Consider the following 22,400-nt stretch of genomic DNA (forward strand, 5'->3'; position numbering starts at 1 on the left):
AACTTTATTTGATTAAAAATCATTCACCAAGGCAGAATATTTATTATTTGGGATGGGTCCTTTTATGAATAAAATTGAAATCAAACTAATTTAAATCAGTTTCTTAAAGCTGAAACCTAGATCGAACCAATAAAGAACAAAAGTTTTGGGTAATAATAATCCAAATAATAAGAATCAGTCATCAAACCCGAAACCTTTCTCCTACTTTTATTTATTATTTCCTACACTATAAATTGTTAAAGCAGAATAAATATTCTTTCAAATAAAATTCTCAAAACAGTTTTTTTTCACCATAACAATTAGGCATAAGCTAACAACCATTATTCGGGTATCAACCCTGCCAATGGTTTAAGCAGATCAGGTACAGGATGCTGCAAAGAGGAAAAGCTCATCAGGTTCACTTTGATGGCTTGGGGTCCTAATGGTGACATTAGTTCTTCCATCTTAATGAGAGATCGCTTGTCCCATATCTTGATCATTGTTTCAGAAACTTTTGGTGAGAGAAGGGATAAATTAAGCAAAGTTATGGAAATTAGGTGCAAATGCCTACATACATAATCTTACGCAAATTTATTTTTTGCATACACAATCTATGTGTTTGATCGCATGAAATAGCTGTAATTTATTTTTATCCAAAATAAGTTATGCATGCATCTCAGGAGAACTCTGTCTATTTATCATCCTATTTTTCCAGAATCGTAGGATGCCTGCCTTGATGTAAAGTTGTCCCTATATTAATCTGTATGTGGATTTACTTCTGCATGGAAATTTTATGTGTGTGCTTGCAGATATCTACATAATCCTTTATATGTGGATTTACTTCTGCAAGGTTTCAAACTCCACTCCCGCCTTCTCTTTCTCTATGTAGTATTTCGTTTTTAATTTTTCTTCACTTATATTCTCTTGAATATGAATCATAAATGGTTGAAAAATCCTCTTTGCACATGATTTGCCTTCAAAAAATCTTGTTGGTAGGTCTTTTTATTGTACTGCTTTCAATAGGTAAAAAGGATATATACTTGTGAAGTTATTATATATGAAACAATAAAGGTATTTTATCCAAAGGGATCGATGTTACTTCCATCCTTGTTTGTTCTTTAAATTCAACTGACTACAATATCTAACCTCCGGAATCACATTGCAGCAAGAGACTCATTCCAATGCTATCATCTCTTATCAATCCATTAGCAATTGTAGTATAGCACCTCAATATGGTTGGAGTTTCACCGAACAAACATAGTTTTGCAATACACAATCTATTTAATCTGCAAAAAATTGTTCGAACCAACATATAGTGAAGTGCTTTTATAAACCTTAGAATTGCAGATTGTAATTTATGTACATATGCGAAATCTTCAACGATCCCATAAACCACGTATTTACTACTAAACATGCTTCATGTTTTTTTTTTGAGGAAAATACGGAGGTAGAAGACCACCCAAAGTTTATTCAAAGGAAATACTTACAAATCAGCTACAAGCTGAATGATTGACAACTCATAGAAGAACGAACATAAAGCAAGGAATCAGATTGATAATATATTAGGCAGCAGAGAGGCTAGAGGTTATCTTCCTACCTCTTAACCAAAATTTTCCAAATTCAGGTAGAAGGTTGTGGTCACAGAGGGTAGACCAATCATTGAACAAAAGCAATCCATCCAAAGCCACCGAGGCAATCGAGCGCCTCTTGTTGAGGAATAGCCCGGTGTTTCTCTTCTTCCAGCATATCCATGCAAAAGCAGCATACGACATAAGATTTAGAGGTCGCAACTTCTTAGAAAAATTCTTATTGAGCCATTTCAGACAAAGAAAAGTAAGAGAAGCTTGTGGATGAAGTACTCCCAGAGTTGGACATATAGTCTTCTAAATCGAAGAGAATAAATGACAAAAGGAGAATAAATGGTCGATCGTCTCTGGAGCTTGGTTGCAAATCATGCACCCACCAAGGTTATTTCCGAGCCTTCTACCAATTAGATCCCTTGTGTTCAGTTTCTTTTTCCAATAGAGCCATAAAAAACACTTGATTTTAAGAGGAATAGGCAAGCACCGAAGTGAGGAAGCAAAGCTGCATTCACCCCTCTTAGATTTGAGGAATTGATATGGGGATGAGGGGGAAAAGGTCCCCTGCTGTTGGCCTGCCACAGAACATGATCCTCCTCCTGATTAAGAGTAACAGATGCCAAGAGAGAAGATAACTGAGTGAATTGAGCACGGATCACAGCAGGAATAGCTTCACGCAATCTAATTCTCCAAGTTAAAGTTTTGTAGTTGGAAAACCGTGCCATGGTGCCTTATTTTCTCCTGCTTAAGACATAGAGGTCCGAAAAGATCTCTTGGAGGGGAACATCATATAGCCAAGCATCCTTTCAGAAGAGTGCACCATGACCATTCCCAACCCTATATCCAGAAAGATGGAAGTACACCTATAACCTTTTTCCAAAGGCTTGAGAACCTTCGCAAAGTCTTCCAATTTGGGGAGAGCTTGACTTTTCTGTGATGGGCAAAAAGAATTCATTTCTTCCATAGCCCTGGATCAGGAGAGAGCAATCTCCAGCTCCATTTGGCCAAGAGAGACAAGTTAAGTTGCTGGAGATCTTTCACCCCGAATCCGCCCTCCTTGAGCATGCAAATAGTTTGCCAATTCACCTTGCAAGATAGGCCCCTTCCATTGGCCGAGCCAGACCACAGAAAAGACCTTCTGTACCTATCAATCCTCTTAGAGATCCAAACCGGCATCTTGAAAAGAGACAAATGATAGAGAGGAAGTGAAGTAAGGACCGAGTTCACGAGCATGAGCCTTCCTGCAAAAGAGAGAAATTTGCCTTTCCGCATGGCCAGCCTAGAATCCTCTTAGAAGGTTTACCTCAGCTCAAAGGAAGGCCAAGATAATGAATTGGGAGGGGGGATGCCGAGCAGTTGAACCAAGTTGCACAATCTTTGCTGGTATCCGTCTGCGAGTTGGTAGGAGAGATAGAGCTTTTTTGAAAGTTGATTGAGAGGCCTGAAACTAGATCAAAACTGTAGAGGATGATCTTCAAAGCAGCAACGTATTTTCTTTTGGCCTTAGCAAAAATGAGGGTGTCGTCAGCATATTGGAGATTCTTTGTGCCGCCTCTGACCCACGAGTTTCCTAGTCCCTCAAAAAGCTTTGTTGAGCATCCTGCACAAGAGGTCTACAACAAGAATGAATAGAAATGGGGAAGATTGGAGACCTGTGAATGAATTCGGGCAGTTGCGGCGTCTTAAATTTTCCTAAGTGCTCGACCATGAACTACAATGGATGCAAAGATGGGTTTCCTGCCTAGAGCACCTGCCGAGGAAGAGAGTGGTTGAGGCTTGTTGAAGGTGGAAGGGGCTCCATAATTCACTCTAATTCTAACGGGAACGGCGTTTGCCCCGTAGCAACTCCTCGATAAAAATGGTTTCCAGTTTTCATGTGAGAATAAAAGCCTCATGCTGAAAACCCTGAACCCCGGATGTAGAAATAGTTCTTGATCTCGTCGAAGCCGATATCTGTCAACCTCGGCCTCCCATTCATTCTCCTCTGAAACAGATTAGTACTTGTTCAGAACAGGGGTTTGGGGAGAGGGGAGAAGGGGATGGAGGCGTTGGTCGGGATGCCGTACGAAGCGGTGTTGCGGGTGGTGCCGCCGTCTCACACATATGCTCCTCGCCGGGCGCCTCGGCTCTAGCCACCTCCTCTCCATGTCATGATTCACCGGTCATTCTTTCATTCGAGAGTTCGGTAGATTGGTTCAGGAGCTGAGCGATTTTCAGATTGCACATGTGTTCAGGAAGGTGATCAATGCAGCAGATTGGGTCGTTTTCTTCATCGCCCGGCACTTCAGAGAGTTTCTGTGGACATCAACAGTGGACATACCTTTTCTCCTGTATTTTTTACTTTATCTTGATTTGGCAAGATGTTCTCACGTTAGAGCTATATGAATTGCCGTTTTTATTTAAAAAATAATAATTTTTTTTGTTTCTTTTGCAGTGAATGGAGAGAATCCGGATGCTGATGGGATGCAGGAGAGGTATATGGAGGAGGGAACCGCTCGGTTTCCGAGAGAAGAAGAGCGTGCTATTCCAGACCATGGGGTACTTACTTTCCAACTATCATGACTTTATGTTATTTAACAATATCAGGCTTACAGTTCTGTCATGAGGAACTACAGCATGAATCAAATTGGATGACTCAAGCCGCAAGCAGCTCAGTAACAGTTTGCCTTTCGCTTCTGTCCACCTCATCATCGGTGAACTCGGACAAAATGGCTCTGAATTCATCTCCAGTGAGAGTTTCCTTCTCTAGCAACACCTCAACCAACTGGTCCATAGCTGCTCGATTATTCCTTATGTGAGTCTTTGCAATTTCATAAGCTCTGTCAATTATTGCTTTCACTGCCTTGTCGATATCTTCTGCAAGTTTTTCGGACATAGAATTCCTAGCTAGCATTCTCAATACTACATCACCGCTTCGCACTGCTGGATCCATCAGTGCCCATGGCCCAATCTCAGACATCCCAAACATGGTGACCATCTGGTAAGAATCACAAAACATGAAGTAATAATAACTGTAAGTGCATCAGTTGTGAACCTTCAATTCTCTAGTTTTGGAAAAGATGAACCATACTGAGACCTCCTTTCTTCTTCTTCTTCTTCTTCTTCTCTTTTTTTGGTGAGAACCTCTTTTTTGATTTAAGAAGCAAAGGGTGTTACACTCACTTAGCCCAAACGAAAAATATACCTGTTTTGCAATCTGTGTTATCTGCTGCAGGTCCCCAGCTGCGCCAGTAGTGACCTCTGGTTCACCAAATACTACTTCCTCTGTTGCCCGACCTCCTAGGCCGCCTACTATTCTTGCAAAGATTTGTTGCTTTGAAATCAGAGTTGGGTCTTCGCCTGGCAGGAACCAGGTAAGACCTCGAGCTTGGCCCCGGGGAATCAGAGTAACCTTCTGCACTGGGTCATGCCCAGGAGTGAGCGTCCTGTATGTGATAAATCAGTTTAGGTCCTTGGAGTGGACTTACTCATCCGAGAAAGAAAGTGAGAATTGATATCTAATGGTTATACAACTAGCTTATAGCTTTGTTGGTGATTTCATGGATATTATTATGACCTAGATATGCATGTGTCCAATAGTTTGCAACCATCACATCCAGCCATTGTTGAAACATTATTCATCTTCTTTATTTTTGAAGATGACTCTTGTCCTCATAGTTTTGCATGTCTGTTCTAAAGCCACTAAGTTTTTGATACATTGATCAGAAAAATATCTTTTTTCTTATTCAGTTTCTGTTGTGTCATAAACAGAAGAAAGCAATCTCTTCTCTTGCCTTTTTTTTTTGAGTAATAATTAAGTAAGATACTTCCCCTAGCTTTATTAAAGTATGGTAGAATATTTACAAGTTATGAATACAAAATATTATGAAGGAGAAGATTTAGAGATCATAACATAAAAATCTTTAATTGGAGCTTAAGTGCATCAGTGGGTTAAGGGAATTCATTGATACGATGGATCGACATTGATGCATTTATATTGACTGTATGTGCATATAGAAATCTAGAAAAGAGTGTTGTTTTTAGATTGCTTTCTTCTTTCAACTCAAATGGCTAATTGAGCAAACCTTTTCTCTTTTTCTTTTTATTTTGAGAATATGAATGTTGGTGCTACCACCTTCTAGATTTGAACTAGGAACCTCTCCCCAGAGCATGAGCTAAGGAGAGGTTCCAACCAGGGAACCAAAGTCCCATAGGCATCGACAAAGGGAGTTCAGGACTTACGCACAAATGGCATGCCCAATCTCATGATACGCCACCAGCATCTTGCTTTTCCCATCTGTCATTTTGGTTCCTTCCAAGCCCGCAACAATCCGATCAATTGAATCATCAATCTCTTTCGCTGTTATTTTATCTTTGCCTCTTCTTCCTGCGAGAATAGCTGCTTCATTCATCAGGTTTGCTAGGTCTGCACCACTAAACCCTGGTGTTCTCATGGCTATGACAGTGAGAGAGACACCCTTGTCAAGCTTCTTGTTGCTGCTATGGACCTTCAGAATTTCTTCCCTTCCTCTGACATCAGGCAATCCGACTGTCACCTGTCAAGAGATAAGAACTATATGTTATATTTCTGAGAACTTATATATATATATTTGCTTTGTTTTGTTGTTGCTGGTTCCCAATTAAAAATAATCATCATCATTTTTAGAAAGGTTACGATCAAACATGAGAGGGTCCAAATAACAATATCATATGCTTCTTAAGTTCACAAAGAAAAGGAGAAGACATGAACATTTGCCAAAGCAAACAAATCAAGCATACTTTTTCATATTTTTGTAGATACATAGAAGAGCAGTAGTTGTAGAAATTTATAGAAGCAAGCAAGTTTCTTACCAGGAGGCAATAGCTGCCAGCTCAACAAAGACCTTACATGACCTATAGCTACTACATTTCTTGTGACTAATAATGTGAAAGCAATATTTCGTAATCGAGAAAAGCTTCTGAAATTACTGGAATTCAATATTCAGATACAATTACTCATGTCATTTAATGAGTTCTAAATAAAAAAAGTATACTAGTGAATTTATGTAGGAATGAACTACATGCAGCATCCAAAGCAGAGCATGGCAACCTTAGTGTGGAGGAACATCTCTACTTTGCTAACATCCACTCAGTTGAAATTAAACAAGCACAGTAACATGGATACACATGAATTTGCTATTTCTAGTTAAAGTAGATTGCGACATTATTATCTCTTGCTAATTTGTAACATTTTATAGTTTTCCCCCAATTTTTACTGGAGCGCTAATTTGTACAGTGAACATTGTGCAATTCAGCAACCTGCTCTCCATTTTACATGGTTCACTTAGTAGTAACATATTAATAATCTGGATGATTCATATTCTTTGGCATACTTCATCATCCAGTAAAAACTGCATCTTTTATGTAATGCAAGGAAAAATTGTCTCAAAACAATGATAATTATGAAGTATGTTATGATATAATTTCATAGTCAATATCAAATGTGCTTCTCATAGCACTGTGTGTGGAGCTCAGAAACATACTCTTAACTGTCTTTTTGTATAGAAAAAAAAAATTGCTGTGATGCTTGATGATTTTCTTTGGGTATCTTCTTCGACATCATGCTATCATTTGCTGATAATGATGTGCTTTCTAAATTCTTAGTTGTAATGGCTAATCCAAAAATTCTTTCGTGTCTATAAGATCCCATGGATTATGTTGCTGGGGGAGAACTTAGTTAAAATTAACTATACTAATGGTTTCCTTGGCTAATTAAAGCAGCTGAATCAGGGTACAAGTTCCTTACCTGTCTATCAAATCTTCCTGGTCTCAGCAAGGCTGAATCAAGAATTTCCGGCCGGTTCGTCGCAGCAATTACAATAACTCCACTATCCCCACTGAAACCATCCATTTCAGTAAGCAGTTGGTTCAATGTTTGTTCTCGTTCATCATTCCCTCCTCCAATTCCAGTTCCTCTCTGTCTTCCGACCGCATCAATCTCGTCGATGAAGACCAGGCATGGAGAGTTCGCTTTTGCCTTATTAAACAAGTCCCTCACTCTGGAAGCCCCTACCCCGACGAACATCTCGATGAACTCAGAACCTGACAAGGAAAAGAAAGGGACCCCTGCTTCCCCTGCTATGGCTTTAGCCAGCAAAGTCTTCCCAGTTCCAGGCGGGCCAACCAGGAGAACACCCTTTGGGATCCTTGCTCCCACGGCAGCAAATTTCTCTGGGGACTTCAAGAACTCAACAATCTCTTTGAAGTCTTGCTTTGCTTCATCAACACCGGCTACGTCGTCGAATGTGATTCCTGTGTTTGGTTCCATCTGAAACTTGGCTTTAGACCTGTTCAGAGTTCTATTATTATTAATGAATCTATAGTAAACCTAGTTATACGCTACGGATCCAAATCCAGCATTAAAAAATCCTAGTTGCCACGAACTAGGACTCCAGATGCGACGAGGCGTAGAAGTTTTAAGTTTTCATCAGACAAGACCTATATGTATTAACCTTAAGAAATTAACTTCTTCTGGTGTAAGAAGACATTACCTTCCCAGGCCAAAAGGCAAGTTGGGGCCTCCCGGAGTATTCACTGATGAATTTCTCAGAAACAGCAACCCAAGAAAGAGCAGAGGGAATCCCCAGTTCACCAAAAAATCCAGGATTGAGAGTCCTACATTGGGTTCCACAGGATGAGCAGCAAAATTCACATCTTTTTCCTTCAGTTTCCTCAGCAGCTCCTGCGGCAGCCCAGGCAGCTCCACTTTGACTCTCTGAATTTTATTCAGGGTTGGGTTGGAGATCTCGGCGATGGCAACGGTGCCGTTCTCGAACAGGTCCACCTTCTTCACTGCTCCTTCATTCAAGTACCGCAAGAATCTCGAGTATGACATCCTGCTGGAAGTAGACTCTTGAGGGCTTTCTGGCTCAGCCTTTGTTGGCCGAGCTGCAGCAAAGCCAGTACCTATAAGTCCCAGGCCAGCAGATTTTAGTAGCTTCCTTCTGCCGAGATTGACATCTAGGAGTGCTCTCTGATTTGGACTCCCTGCTCTAAGAGGAGTTTTGATGGTGTTCTCTTTGGAGACCTCCTGGGACTTGCAGATGGGAAGATGGGCTGTTGTGAGAGACAGTGCAGGTGACATGTTGCTTCTCAGTTGTGGATTCCAGTCTGAGCTACAAAACTGGAGATGGAAGTCTTGGGACTTTGGCTGCTTCTATTCTACAACGTCAGTTGGGCTCTCACAGGTGATAGAGTCTGGAAGGGAGGGAATGTGGAGGATAGTTTAAATAGCCCGAACCGTTGTGTTATGCTGAGTCGCAGATGCGTGTAGGCTAAGGTGTGCCTTCATCCATGCTCTGCTTTTCATCCTTGCCTCTGTGCAAGGTACCAGCTCGAATTTATTAATCCATTTGGCCAAAACAGCGGCATGAGGTTAGATTCTTTGAAGGATACCAGAAACAATCTCTAGAACATGATTTGCACTATAAAGTATTATTCAGTACTTGATGGCTACTATCGGAAGATGAATAGATACCACAATAGCTGTTCATCTTTTGATGGAGAGTACCGGATGCTGCACAGCAGTCTACGGTGCAAATTGTACTATGTCGAAAAATTGAAAAGAAATAAGGATGAGAGACTGCGGAACATTTTAACTTATGCTACGTGTTTAGAGTCGATGCAACGGAACATTCTTTAGATTAAAATTAGATGCTTCGAGGTCTCCGGTCATTTTTAGTTGTCACACTCTTGCTGAGTATCTTATCTTCCTTCTTGAAAGATCCAGAGGGTTGTTGATGCATGAATCTAGAGTGGGCTAAATTGTGGTGGGGCACTGCTACGGCTCATCCATGGGCGGCGTGTGGCACACTTGGAACGGGTTCTTTTCTACAAGGTTCAAATCCAAATTCCATGGAAGTAGTTTTATTTTGACCTGAACACACAAGTGGGTGAGTTGTATCCACCCGTTTGATTTATAATCTGCCTTTTGTTCCCTCTCGCGTGGGCTTCATTTGTGGTTCCAAGAATTTTGAGATGACTTATAAAAAAAACGCACGGAGAGAATTTTGACCTGGAGCATAGAATTTTTGCATATAAATCCTTCTAAATATATGATATTGAATGAATACCCTCAAAAAATTACTATTTGCATATATATCCTTCTTTTTTTCTTTTTTTGCATATGTACCCATACCATCTAACATCATTAAAAAAATAAATGGCTTAACATTAAAATGACTGAAATATTCTTATGAAATATGTAAAAAAATTTATAAGGATATATACGCAAATAGAAACTTTATGAAAATATTTATGTAATTTTTTATATTTAGAAGGGTATACATTCAAAAATTTATTAAAAAAAATCAAAATTTAGTTGGAACTTTCTAGGTCTCTTGTGATTCAGCTGGATCGAGAAGTCAAAAAAAGATTAAGCCATGTTATCAATTTTTTTTTTAAGATCATGACTCGGTCAAGTTGGAATATTAGGTTATCATTTTGGTAATGCTATTGTCCATTTGATTTTGATATAATTCTTATTATTGAATCTATGACATTTATATATTCTTCATTATTTTTAAAAAATTAAAGGATATCAAATTTAAATTAATTATAGATGCTTAGATTAGTAAAATATTTTTTAGTAATTTGTAAATATTGAGTTGTTATTTATTTTTGAGGTGAGAATTTTGTAGAAGTAATAAGATTCATTCTATAAAAGTGGATATTAACATATGATCATGTGATATGATAATATTAATTTTTTTGCCACTTTTTTATTAAAAATAAGTGAATTGTTTTTATTGAATTTTGATTATTTTATTAGATTTTTGTAAGTGTATATCCTTCTAAATATACATAATTACATAAATACCATGCAAAGTTGTTATTTGTATGTTTACCATCATAAATTTTTTTTTCACATTTACTTATAAGGGTATTTTAGTCATTTCAAATTTAAATAGCTTATTTTTTTTAACAGCATCAGATAGTATGTGTACATATATAAAAAAAGAAAGAAAAAGAAGAGTATACATGCAAGATAAGTATTTTATGACGGTATATATGCAAATAATAAGTTTATGAAAGTATTCATACAATTTTGTATATTTTGGAGGATATACATGCAAAAATACCTTTCTTTTTATTCATCAGGTTGGATAAGGCTGCAAATGGGTCGGGTCAACCCGTGACCCGACCCGACCTGCATAGATCCGATCCGATCCGAATTTCAGGACCCGTGGGTCCGGATCGGATTCTAAAATTGGACTCGAATCATTTTTTGGGTTAGATTTGGGTTTACCGAACGAATCCAATCCGACCCGAATGAATCTGAAAAGAGAGAGAGAGGAGAAAAAAAAAAGAAAAAGCCTTAAGGCCTCAAGGCCTTAGGGAAGTTGGGTTTGAAGGATAACAACAAGCATAGGTTCACTAGATCCAAGGGAACCTCGGCCCGTCAGGATTCTCTCTCGATCTATTGCATGGTTGATACCTCTCATGTCTCGGTAGCGGGTTTTTTTTTTTTCCCTTCTGTTTTTTGGTTTTTAACTGAATATGGGTCATGTGCCTGTTTTCTGCGATGGAATTGGATTTTGGAAGAAGGTCTGGGATTTTTTTTGTCCTCGTGAGAGGGGAGCTGGGAGACACCAAGTTCCGTCCAATCAGTCATAGATAAAAAATATTGTGTTACGAAATTTGGCTTGTAGACCGACTTAATTAGTAAGTCATGAGTCACCTGTTCTGACCGAAGGTCAATTGCAAGTCTTTCGAGTCATGGGTCCCCCAGCATCTCATAATTACGATATGACCAAATTAGATTTGCCCAAATCTTTGCGCAAAAAAAAGTGGGTCCGACGAAATTTGGCTTGTAGACCGATTTAGTTAGTAAGTCATGGCTTACCTGTTCTGACTGAAGGTCAATTGCAAAGTCTTTCGAGTCATGGGTCCTCCGGCATCTTATAGTTATGGTATGACCAAATTAGATTTGATCAAATTTTTGTACAAAAAAATTGGATCCGATCTGACCCGATGTTCCACCGAATCGGATCTGGATCCAAAATTAGAACTCGAACAAAAAATCAGATCAGATCGAGGTCACTTAGAATCCGACCCGACTCGATCCATTTGCACCCCTAAGGTTGGATGAGTGATACAAACTCTTACTTAATCGATCTCTATACATATTTAGTAATTATATTTTAGACCATTAACATGCTATGATGCATCACTTGTAAATGTGATAGTGGCTTTCGTATTCATCCTTTACTATTTTGTCATTTATTTAATCTAATATAGATATACGTAATGTCTGAATTTTTAAAATTTTGTATCCATTACAAATATTAATATGGTAGAGCTGTGGATTACCTTTTCTGTGTTATTCTTTTAATATTTTCCTCTTCCGGTTTTGCGTCTTATATTGTCCACTCAACGGGTCCCATCTGGATATGGAATATGCGTTAACGCCCCCCTAAATCAACCTTCGAAACGCCTCTCTCTCTTTTGTTTTTTTTAGGATGTAACCTTCCAAACGTCGCCTATAAATATGGGCAATGTAGGAGAGCTGATCCTCACACAACCTTACATCACGCATCCTAGAACAAGTACGAGCCAATAATCTACCATGAGGATCCCAACCCCAGTCTCTCTCATCCTTCTGCTTCTGTCTCTCCTCGCAGTTGTTTCCGCTGCTCAAGATTTCGATTTCTTCTACTTTGTTCAGCAGGTGAGTCTCTTCCTCTCCCCCATCCTCATCACATACCTCTATTTCTCTGCATATAATTACTCAACAAACTAGACTCTTTTTATGTGTTAGATAAATTGACCTTTTGATATCCTACAACTCATATAAGAAAAAGAAAAGAAAAAAGTAGACACAAGTCTCTCTCCCCATGTCTCTTATCCTTGCACTCCTCTCCCCATGTCTCTTTTTTGTCTCTCTTGATCACACTGTGATCACAAGTCTGTTATTTTTTTAAGAAATGTTTTTTCGATTAAGTGCTATCTATTTTGTTGTTTGGTTTGTGTATGTACCAGTGGCCGGGTTCTTACTGTGACACCGCAAAGAGCTGCTGCTATCCCACGACTGGAAAGCCGGCTGCCGACTTCGGGATCCATGGCCTTTGGCCCAACTACAATGATGGCTCTTACCCATCCAACTGTGATCCTGATAACGATTACGATGAATCTAAGGTAATTGTCTTAATTCTTCTTAGTATTTATCTCTGTATTATTTCTATTTAATGGTGATTGTCTTAATCTGCGGAAGAACTAATGATGAACAAGGTTATAAATATGTATTATTTGAGTCTCTGAGTGAAGGGAATCACAAGTCCCTTCTCTCTGTCTTAGTTCTTTTATTCTCTATATTTAACTTTGCTTCATTTCATCTTTGCTGCTATGGGGATCAAATAATTTGCTCGTCTTTTCTGTCCATTGGTTTAATGTGAGAAGAGACATCCAAGATGTTTGTGGTGATTCTTTCTTTCCAAAAAGAAGAACAAAAGAGTATTTCTGGTGCTTTTGTTAAAGGTCACGTATAAGGAAAGGAAAATAGGGGGTGAAAATATGAATGGACTTTCCTAGAATAGCCCCAAATTTTGCAATTAATTAACTAACAAAAATGGAGACATACAACTGTACAAATGATTAGTTGAAAAGCTAGTGAGAATAGATATACTCGAGATATAATCTTATATTTTTATAAATAAAATAAGATTTGTTGAAGATATGATCTAAAATATAACAAATATTTAATTTATCCTAAAAAATCAAAGATCACACTAGGCAAGTCCTATTGCAGGGGTGGCGATAGGATCAGATTGGATATAAGATTGGTTAGAAATCTGTCAGCTCAAATCCGATCTTTTTATTGAACTGGTCAAAAGTCTAAATCTATCATTGGGATGATCGGACTCTTCATCCATAATAACATCAAAGGTTTGCCCCAAAGTTTAAGTTGGTGTGAAACTAATCTAGAGGACATCACAAATTTTGTTTGTAGAAAGAAAAGATATCTGACTTGGAGACGACCCTGTTAGCATTTGTTTATTTGTGTTCGGAACGTGGATGAGATTTTTCTTTGGATATGGTGTCGGCATTCATAAAGGAGTTCATGCACCAACTGCCTTTGATATCTCCCGACTGGGTTAAGTTCTAATCTTTGAATAGTTTTGCTTAGGGAAAAATCGTAATGACTAATCTAACAAAAAATTTAAATTTTGATAATTAAGGGTTTTTTGAGGGATGTTTATTTGTTAATAGAAGAAAAGAGATGAACAGAAACAAGAACCGAAGAAACACAGTTTACCAAATCCATTGTAGCCCTTACGGATTGCATGCATGCAGATTAAAGACAGCATATTAAGCCTCGATATCGTTTAGGCTCTACAAAGATGACGCTTATATTTCATGCATGCCAGTTTCCAGGAAATTTGATAAGCTTCTCTCGCTATGCAGATTAAGGACCTGATAACTGCGATGGAAGCAGAATGGCCAACCTTGGCATGCCCGAGTGGCGGTGGCTCGAAATTTTGGTCGCATGAATGGGAGAAGCACGGCACCTGCTCCGAGTCCATCCTGGACGAGCATTCGTACTTCGAGGCAGCTCTTAGCCTCAAGAAGCAGGTGGACATCCTCCAAAGCTTAAAGAGCGCAGGAATTGAACCAGACGGTGGATTCTACAGTGTGAGCAGCATCTCTAGGGCCATCAAGGATGCAACCGGTTTCACCCCAGGAATAGAGTGCAATGTGGATGAATCTGGCAACACCCAACTGTATCAGGTTTACGTATGTGTGGACGCTAATGCAAAAGATCTCATCGAGTGCCCTGTGTATCCGAGAAGCAAGTGTTCTTCCAGCGTCGAGTTCCCTACCTTCTGATATGCCACCCCAGTAGTTTGCTTTGCATTGTTTATTCTGTATTAAAAGCCAAAAGCAGCACTTCGTGCTGCTTGACTGCTCTTAATAAATATATACCGTAGCTTTATTGTCAGGGAGCTTTTCCTTACGCCAACTGAAGGAGGAATTATGTCCTAACACAGGTAAAATAAAAAGAGTGATCGAAGCCCTTGCTCCTGCTGCTAACTGCAATATTAGAGCATACGCCCTATGTAAGCCGGAGCAGTATTTTTGCTGATGTTTGAGTTAGGGCTGTGGGAGAAAATTTAGGGGTGGCAATTGGGTCGAACCGGATCAGATATAGGTTTGATTAGATGCGGATTGGATCAAAAATTCATCAACCCAAATTTTGATTTATTTATTAAACTGATCGAAGTTTCGGATCTGAATCCAACCGGTTTATTAAATAGGTAACTTGAACTGACTCAATCTAATTATTAAATGGGTCAAAATAAGCATATCCAAGGACTCAGATGCCAAAAGAAGTTGCTCATGAATTGTGGTATATTGCTCCCGTTGGACAGAAACATGTTCTTGTTGTTAATATGGAGTCATCGAACAGGGACTAAAAAATGGTCATGGAAAAAATCTGATTATAGAATTATGATGGAAAATGCAAGGCTTGAAAAAAATGTTCAGGTATTTTCTTGAGAACATGTCTCCATTTGGACTACATGCTTATGGTTCTAGAGATACCGGGTCTGAAGAAAAGTCCTTTTCTTGGATATGAATACACAAATTTCCCACAAGGATTCTTGGGATCTTTCCCACAAGAGAAGAAAGAGATGGCGAACCGACAGAATGCTCGATTCATCATTCTGTAAGTTTTGCTGCATCAAGGGCTTCTTTACGCATTATTTATCCATTTTTGATCCTATATAAAATGAGCCTTGCTGCATTAGCTAATGAGCCTTGCCGACGCTTTGGCAACACTTCACATTGTATCGGCGGAACTTGCATCGCTAAAGGTCGAAAAAAGCATCGGAATAGGTTGGTTTTCCTGTAGTGTATCGAACTAAAAAGAATTTTACCAGTGCAGCTCAACATTTATGAATATTATGACATCCCGGTTAGGAAATCCAAAAGCAGCCTTTGCTGGAGAACCTAATTTACACGACACCTTCTCTGATGTCAAAAGAAGCTCTCATCTTCCCCATTTTTCTTATACCATACATTCAGGAAAAGAGTCAAAACTACATCGGAACCTCAAAAAAGGAAGCCACAAACAGAAAGGTTAGAAACAAATTCAAGGGAAAAGAAGATACATGTCATATGTTAGGCTGTCATAATGCCATCCATAGCCCTTCACTAATACGAAAACTAATATTTGGCATGCCTGCTGTTACAATTGCTACTGTCATGCAAACAATCAGGTATCAAAACTACATTCAAGATTTTCAAATTCCTTAACAAGAACAAAATGGTGGCCCATCACAGACACCGAACAAACAGTTTTGAGTCATTTATAGCAAAATATTCCATGCTATAATGCATTGCTTTGCTTGCAAATAATAAATTCTTCTCAAGATACATCTCCCTTCCGACCACTGCAGGGCTAATGATTTTCTCTAGGTCGAACAACATCAAGACTACAACATTGAAGAAACTAGTCAAAACAAGAAAGCAAAATCATGTACATGGTAATACCAACGAGATTTCCATGTAACCATGATAGCATGTCCTAACATATGAGTCATGTATTTTCTCTCTTCGTAATATCCTTCAAAACAGCGATCTCCTACATCTCATCAAGAGCATTTCTCCAGTATGGAAACAAGAAAATGTTCCATGCTGCAAAACTGAAAGCATTCGAGCATGGCTCTATCTTTATTCTTTTCTTGTATAACTGTTTGGGATAAACGAGAAAGACTCAGATAGATGCAGCTGCTGCTGCCTGTTTCTGAACAAATGCCACACCCTTCTCAATGCTGGCCTTCAGCTCTGGCTTTAATGCTTCTAGTGCTTTCGTCTCAAACTCGGTCAGCCCCTGCAGATCTGCAGATATCACAGCTTCCACGCCTTTCTTTCCAAGCTTGACTCTTGATGCAAAGAAAGGCAGTTCAGTTAGCTCAGACTGAACGAAAGAGCACTCATAGACATCCCCATCTCCATCCAATGCTCGGAGAGATGACTCAACAAATCTAGCTGCTGCATAGGCCATGGACAGGGTAGCAGATCCAGCACCAGCTTTTGCCTCCACAACCTCTGTCCCAGCATTCTGTATTCTCACGGTTAGCTCTTCAACTTCTTCATCTGTGAAGGTCACCGACGGTCTCGTCTTGGACAACAGTGGTAAGATGGTAATGCCAGCATGGCCCCCAACAACTGGAACATCCACATCAATGAGCTTGAGGTTCTTCTTTTCTGCAACAAATGTGTTAGCTCTAACAACATCCAGAGTGGTAACACCAAAAAGTTTCTTTGGATTGTAGACACCCTTCTGCTTGAGAACCTCTGCCGCTATTGGGACAGTAGAGTTGACAGGGTTGCTGATGATGTGGATGAAAGCATCTGGACAATTGTCTGCAACAGCCTCAACCAATGTCTTCACAATGTTGGCATTGATGTTGAATAGATCATCACGAGTCATGCCTGGCTTCCTTGGAACTCCTGCAGGGATCACAACCGCATCCATACCTTTCAAACAATTGGCAAGTTGTGATGGTCCTGTGAAATCCAGAATCTGAGAGGGAGTATTGCAATGGCTGAGATCAGCAGCAACCCCTTTCACATTTGCAATATCATAGAGATGCAAAGCCGAGACCAGCGGAGACATCTTGATAAGAAGTGCTAGGGGTTGACCGATCCCACCAGCAGCCCCAAGGATAGCCACTTTATAAGTGGATGCTCGGGGCTGGAGTTTATTTGTGAACCTCTGTCTTGCTTTGATCTTTGGAACAAAAGATGCCTGGAGGGCAGCATTGCTTTCCTTGCCCAAAAAGGATGCCTCTGATTCAATATCAATTGCTGCTGCTGCTTTTAGACCGCTAAAACTCTTAAAGGACTTTGGGCTACTAAAATTCAAGCCTAAGGGCTTGGATTTTGGTCCAAAACCAGTCCGAGCATATATTGAACTGACGGACACAGTTGAGATTGCTGTTGATGCCATAGAACCTGAAGGCCTGACATTTAAAGCAAACAAGATTCAGAGTAGGAGAAAAAAGCACAAACAGATTTTGCAAGTAAATACTCAAAAAGCTCCAAGTGTTTCCATCTTATTCAAGTAGTAATGACAATTAAAGCCCCATAACATAGTTACTCTGTTAGGTTTAGCAAGTTACCCAAGACAAGTGGTTCCTTATAGCTGCTAAAGTTGGGCTACAGTCCTCGAATGTATAACAAGGGATTTACAATGCTCGTTCTGCATGGCTGACTTTTCCTCATATAATTTTAGTCACAATAAAGTCAGCAAATGGAATTGAACATGTTTACTAACATCAAGTTATGGAGTCCCGCCCAACAATTGTAACTAATTTTCAAATGGTAGCTTTATCTAACATCAAGAGACAACAAAAAAATAATGGACTTGCGGTTGAGAAACCAAAAAAGTATGAAACTTTTGGACATGTGAACAGAACTAAGAGGAACAGAAAGGTTGAAGTCAGTGACAACAGAAAGAATAATCTTCTTTTCTGTATTAAAAATTAATAATATCCCTTGGAAGATAACTGTAATAAAAAATTAACATATGATAAATTATGCTAAACAAAATGTGATTTACTGAATGTTGTTCCAGCAATAAGTAGCCAATAAAAATAAAATATCACTTTCTAGAAGATTTTTAAGTCCCTGTTTCTTTTTTCCATTTGAAGACACTCGAAGTTACTGATTTTTTCAGACTCCATAAACCATTTTGGGTGAAAATTTTGAGAAGATTTCCAAAAATATATAGCAAACAATGATGTCAATAAAGGGTAATATTCTCCCTAAAGAAGGTAGGCCCCAAGTGTCAACTCTTCATATGACATTAACAAGAAGCCAGTTATATTCAAAATGATGGAGAATTTCACATGGGTACCAATCTAAGCAGCTAGTCTATGTTCTGAATTGATCAAACATAATATCCTTTCAACTTAGCATTGAACCAAGAATTATGCATTCAATAATCTTAGCTAATTAAACAAAGTGAGATAAGCTTGCTACTTTCACAATAAAAGTGCCTTTTTTTGAGATGTGATAGAAATGCCACTTTCCATGTTCAAAAACCTAGAACTTTTCCCTAGTGCATGTACTGGAGAAGGATGTCGACCAACATATTCTAGCCCTCTTGACCACATTTAGATCTAACTATATCACAAATTAATTGTCCTGTTCAAGAATGTTATCCTTGTATATTAAGTGACTAAGTTTCTATTAGCATTTGAGTTTATGGATGTGAAGCAACACACAGGAAACTTAAATTCTCATGGAAACACTAGTAACAGTAGGTCTTTAATTTCAAACATAATGAGGTTCAGAGACATAAATCAAGCACATAAAACGATACAAATGGCAGTACTTTTTTTCTTTTTTTAAAAAGTCAATGGAAGAATTACAAATAAAAAAAAATCACCAACAAAAACTAACAAGGAATTCACAATCCAGAAAAGGGCATAAGAAACAACAAGTGTTAGCATTTAGAACTTATGATTCTTTGATTAATTTTTAGTTTAGCACACCTATTGGGAAACACATCACAAAACAAAAGTGCACACTGTTACTGTTTAAATTTCTAGATCCTCTAACAGAAAACTAGGTGTTTCTCAACAAAAATTTCGATTTCAACACTTATTTTTACATAAAGGGAGGACAAAACATTCAGCTTGCCACAAAGAATATTTCCTACTATACAGAATTGAAGATTCAAACTCCCACAAAGAAAGAGGGAGAAAAAAGAAATCACATAAAACCACACCAAATATGCATGACAATCGAAGAGTGTTACAAAATATAGAGCTAAAAACATGATTAAATCACACCAGAAACTAGAAATTAGGAACCCTACATAAACTGAACAGTGATCCCAAAAGGTCTAGATCCACAACCCCAATATGGAAATTCCATCATAGATTTACGAGACGCATCTGCTTTCAGCTTCAAAACAAGAAAAATGACAATTGAAGGCCCTATAACAAGTCATCTGAAAGAGAATACTTCTGTACTTAACTACTCTTCTCAATCTATAATGCCTACTCCACTAATAAAAACAAAACCACGGACATCTAATAACAGGTTAGAAAAGTGATTTTAGCAAAAAAAAAAAAAAAGTATTTTTATGAAGATGAAGATCTAACGCTCTGACTCTCTACCAACTCAAACAATCAAACCCCTGAAACTTTCTAGAAACACCTAAGTGAAAACCATGAATTCTACCCAACAACCATATAACTCACGCCGGCTCAATTAACCAAATCCAGATCTACGATTGTATAAATCCAGGCAAAAAATTGACAAAAATGTCCATCTTTTCATATGAAAAATTCCCCAAAAACTCAAAACTCACAGCCCATGCTCCAAAACTTCATCAGAAATCACAAAACCCTCCCCAAGAACGCCGAATCCCTATCAAAAACTAAAAACTAAAAGCCTTTTGCTACTGCTCGTGATGCTGTACCCATTCCAAGCTAAAAGAATCCAGAAACCCCGCTAGAAAAACGAGTTTCCAAAGATCAAGACATCAAAATTTCCCAAGATCTGCACGTCCTAATCAAAATCTAAGACCGGAAACACAAACCCGTTACCTCCCACTCTCTCTTGCGCGAATCCGGAACCAAAAACATCGGAATCAAACCCAATCAACAAATCAAGGCATCCAATTTCATCAAATAGACGGAAATGGAAACAAAAGTCGGGTGAAACAACGAAGGAGAAGCATACCTAACGAAAGAGCTCACCACTCTCTCGTTCTCTCGAGACGCAACTGGCGAGGATGGGGAGGAGAAAAATAGAGGCGTCTCCTTTTATAGATGAAACCTACCGCCTCTGAGCCTACACCAAATCTCGTAGCACGCAGAAGCCAAAAAATAAAAGAGAGAGTCTTATTCTTGGTACAAAAAGGAGAGTCTTTTTTTTTGATGAAAAAGGAGAGAGTCTTTTCGCACCCTTTCCTTTTGCCGTTGGTTGTCCCCACGGCACGAGAGCCAGCTTTCGCCGTTGGTTCTTCACTTGTCTGTATCTAATCGACGGCGGATATAACGCGAGCACCCCGGATTGGGGACCACCAATGCTTCGTTTGAATCGGGCGGCGAATAGGGATCACCGAGGGCGACACGTCCACTTCTGTTTCTGCGGGTCCAACCACAGATCTTTGCTTTTTTTATATATTTTTTGCTTTTTCCGACGGTTGCCTGCTTTATAATTAATGGTTATTCATAATTGAGAGGGAGGAAAAAAAAAAAGAAAGAAAATCTAAATAACACCAGTCAATTTCCCACCTAAGTATTGCATAAAAATTTACTTGATTATTGATTTTGTAAGGTAAAATTTTTTATATCATATATATTTTAATGTTTTCCATATACAGTATAAAGAAATTTAAAGTACTTGATATATAACTACTTATCATCTGAAATATCTTATAAATATTTATTAATGATAAAAATAGTCTGGAAACCTATAAATACATGACCTTTAGAACCAATGATAAAAATAATTGAAAAACCTCTGAATATATGATGTTTTATGATTTTTTTTACAAAATCAATAATTAAATAAATTTTTAATTTAATTATTTTTTAAAACAACAAAACTATTTTTGCTTTGGTGTTCTCACCATGCTAATCTAGGAAATAGACATAACATTACATATGATACATGTTGGGTCGCGTTGAATACAAGTCAGTGGACCGAGTCGGCTATCTACCAACCCGGTTCATTTGTTAAATATATCAAAAATTAAATTCAGATGTGGTTTTTTTATTGAATAGGTAACCCAACTCGGCTCGCATAACTCTTTTAATAAATAGATCGAATCAAATTAGATAATAAATGGTTAAACGAGTTTGAAATGAGTTAAATGGATTAAATAGATTAGGTCATGATTCAATCCAACCATGAAATGGGTCAAAACAAATTAAGGAGGTAAAAACTCTAAATTTAAACCTGATTCATTTAGGTCAGATTGATTTGCTCGTGATTCAAGCCTATTTGTATGAATTATGAACTTAAAATAGAATCAAATTATAAATTGCCATCGTTAGCTCCATCTACATGAAAGGCCTCTCTTTACAAGAGATGGAGAGGATGTATCATTCTAAAGATTGTTATATATAGAAATCCAATTCATTTCATTCTTATAATGCCTACTTGCTCATCTTCATTATTATATCATCAAATTTGAGCCTCTCCATTTTATGGATTTATTCAACACAGTAATTCAGGGAGGAGTATTTGAAAGGTGCATGATGTAAAATTGAATAGTATCCTTTTTTGTGATCCTTTCATTTGAGATGCACGCTATAATATCGGTAAGAGTATATCATGTTTGCGATCTAACTACCTTATGAATTATTTGGATTCAAGATATATTTGTCTTGAATACAATTTATTTATCTATAGTTACATTAAATTTATCAACAAAATTGATCATACATGGATGGAATCGAGAGGAAGGATACTCAATACTATTTACTTATTTAAAAAATGCTAAATATTACATGCTAGATCATCCTAAGTTCACCAGTTTGATATGAAAATCGATGATTACCGAGAGGCGGATAGGGCCCGACCGATTCTACCGACCCTTATCAATCTCTAATTACCAAATGAACCAGGTGAATTGAGCAGTGACACAAATATTCATCTATTCATTCATTGTGTTTGTTGTAAGAAATCTTTGCATGACTGGATTCTTATTCTGATACATTGCAGAAGAACAATCTATATTTCTTTCTATTTCGACTTTTTTTTATTTTAAAGCCAATCTGCTGGGCATCATAGTGGCTTAATGAAATCACAGTTCCCACATGGTAATAAAAAGTGCATGCCAAGGCCGCTAGATTA

The 22,400-nt window shown here is 38.2% G+C and overlaps 3 protein-coding genes across 3 annotated transcripts; 1 reads left to right on the top strand and 2 right to left on the bottom strand.

Moving 5' to 3' along the window:
- Positions 1-4,101: 4,101 nt before the first annotated feature.
- On the bottom strand, positions 4,102-8,798 carry FTSH6 (FTSH protease 6). Its single transcript, XM_008804404.5, has 5 exons — positions 8,069-8,798; positions 7,324-7,864; positions 5,781-6,094; positions 4,744-4,984; positions 4,102-4,536 (listed from the first exon to the last, which is right to left on the bottom strand). Exons 1-5 carry the CDS (start codon positions 8,659-8,661, stop codon positions 4,195-4,197), a joined length of 2,031 nt encoding a protein of 676 aa, XP_008802626.3. The 5' UTR covers positions 8,662-8,798; the 3' UTR covers positions 4,102-4,194.
- A 3,301-nt stretch (positions 8,799-12,099) lies between these two features.
- Positions 12,100-14,514, top strand: LOC103716397 (extracellular ribonuclease LE-like). Its single transcript, XM_008804374.4, has 3 exons — positions 12,100-12,246; positions 12,558-12,713; positions 13,980-14,514. The coding sequence occupies exons 1-3, from the start codon at positions 12,145-12,147 to the stop codon at positions 14,400-14,402; spliced, it is 681 nt and encodes a 226-aa protein (XP_008802596.3). The 5' UTR covers positions 12,100-12,144; the 3' UTR covers positions 14,403-14,514.
- Positions 14,515-15,872: 1,358 nt separating this feature from the next.
- Positions 15,873-20,484, bottom strand: LOC103716396 (malate dehydrogenase, chloroplastic-like). The gene is made up of 2 exons (XM_008804373.5): positions 20,277-20,484; positions 15,873-17,542 (listed from the first exon to the last, which is right to left on the bottom strand). The coding sequence occupies exon 2, from the start codon at positions 17,527-17,529 to the stop codon at positions 16,291-16,293; it is 1,239 nt and encodes a 412-aa protein (XP_008802595.1). The 5' UTR covers positions 17,530-17,542; positions 20,277-20,484; the 3' UTR covers positions 15,873-16,290.
- Positions 20,485-22,400: the final 1,916 nt, after the last annotated feature.

This window comes from Phoenix dactylifera, chromosome 15, assembly GCF_051530095.1.
Source record: "Phoenix dactylifera cultivar Ajwa chromosome 15, Ajwa_hap1_PhDact_Kaust_v1.1, whole genome shotgun sequence".
NCBI classification, from domain to species: Eukaryota; Viridiplantae; Streptophyta; class Magnoliopsida; order Arecales; family Arecaceae; genus Phoenix; species Phoenix dactylifera.

What these genes read in the sequence shown, in the direction of transcription:
- LOC103716397 (XM_008804374.4), top strand. Translation starts at nt 12,145, where the DNA reads ATGAGGATCCCAACCCCAGTCTCTCTCATCCTTCTGCTTCTGTCTCTC. An exon ending in TCTTCTACTTTGTTCAGCAG is followed by an intron (nt 12,247 to 12,557) that starts GTGAGTCTCTTC and finishes TGTATGTACCAG; the next exon opens with TGGCCGGGTTCTTACTGTGA. An exon ending in ACGATTACGATGAATCTAAG is followed by an intron (nt 12,714 to 13,979) that starts GTAATTGTCTTA and finishes CTCGCTATGCAG; the next exon opens with ATTAAGGACCTGATAACTGC.
- LOC103716396 (XM_008804373.5), bottom strand. Translation starts at nt 17,529, where the DNA reads ATGGCATCAACAGCAATCTCAACTGTGTCCGTCAGTTCAATATATGCT.
- FTSH6 (XM_008804404.5), bottom strand. Translation starts at nt 8,661, where the DNA reads ATGTCACCTGCACTGTCTCTCACAACAGCCCATCTTCCCATCTGCAAG. An exon ending in CAGGAAGATTTGATAGACAG is followed by an intron (nt 6,095 to 7,323) that starts GTAAGGAACTTG and finishes ATCTCTTGACAG; the next exon opens with GTGACAGTCGGATTGCCTGA. An exon ending in TAACACAGATTGCAAAACAG is followed by an intron (nt 4,537 to 4,743) that starts GTATATTTTTCG and finishes GATTCTTACCAG; the next exon opens with ATGGTCACCATGTTTGGGAT.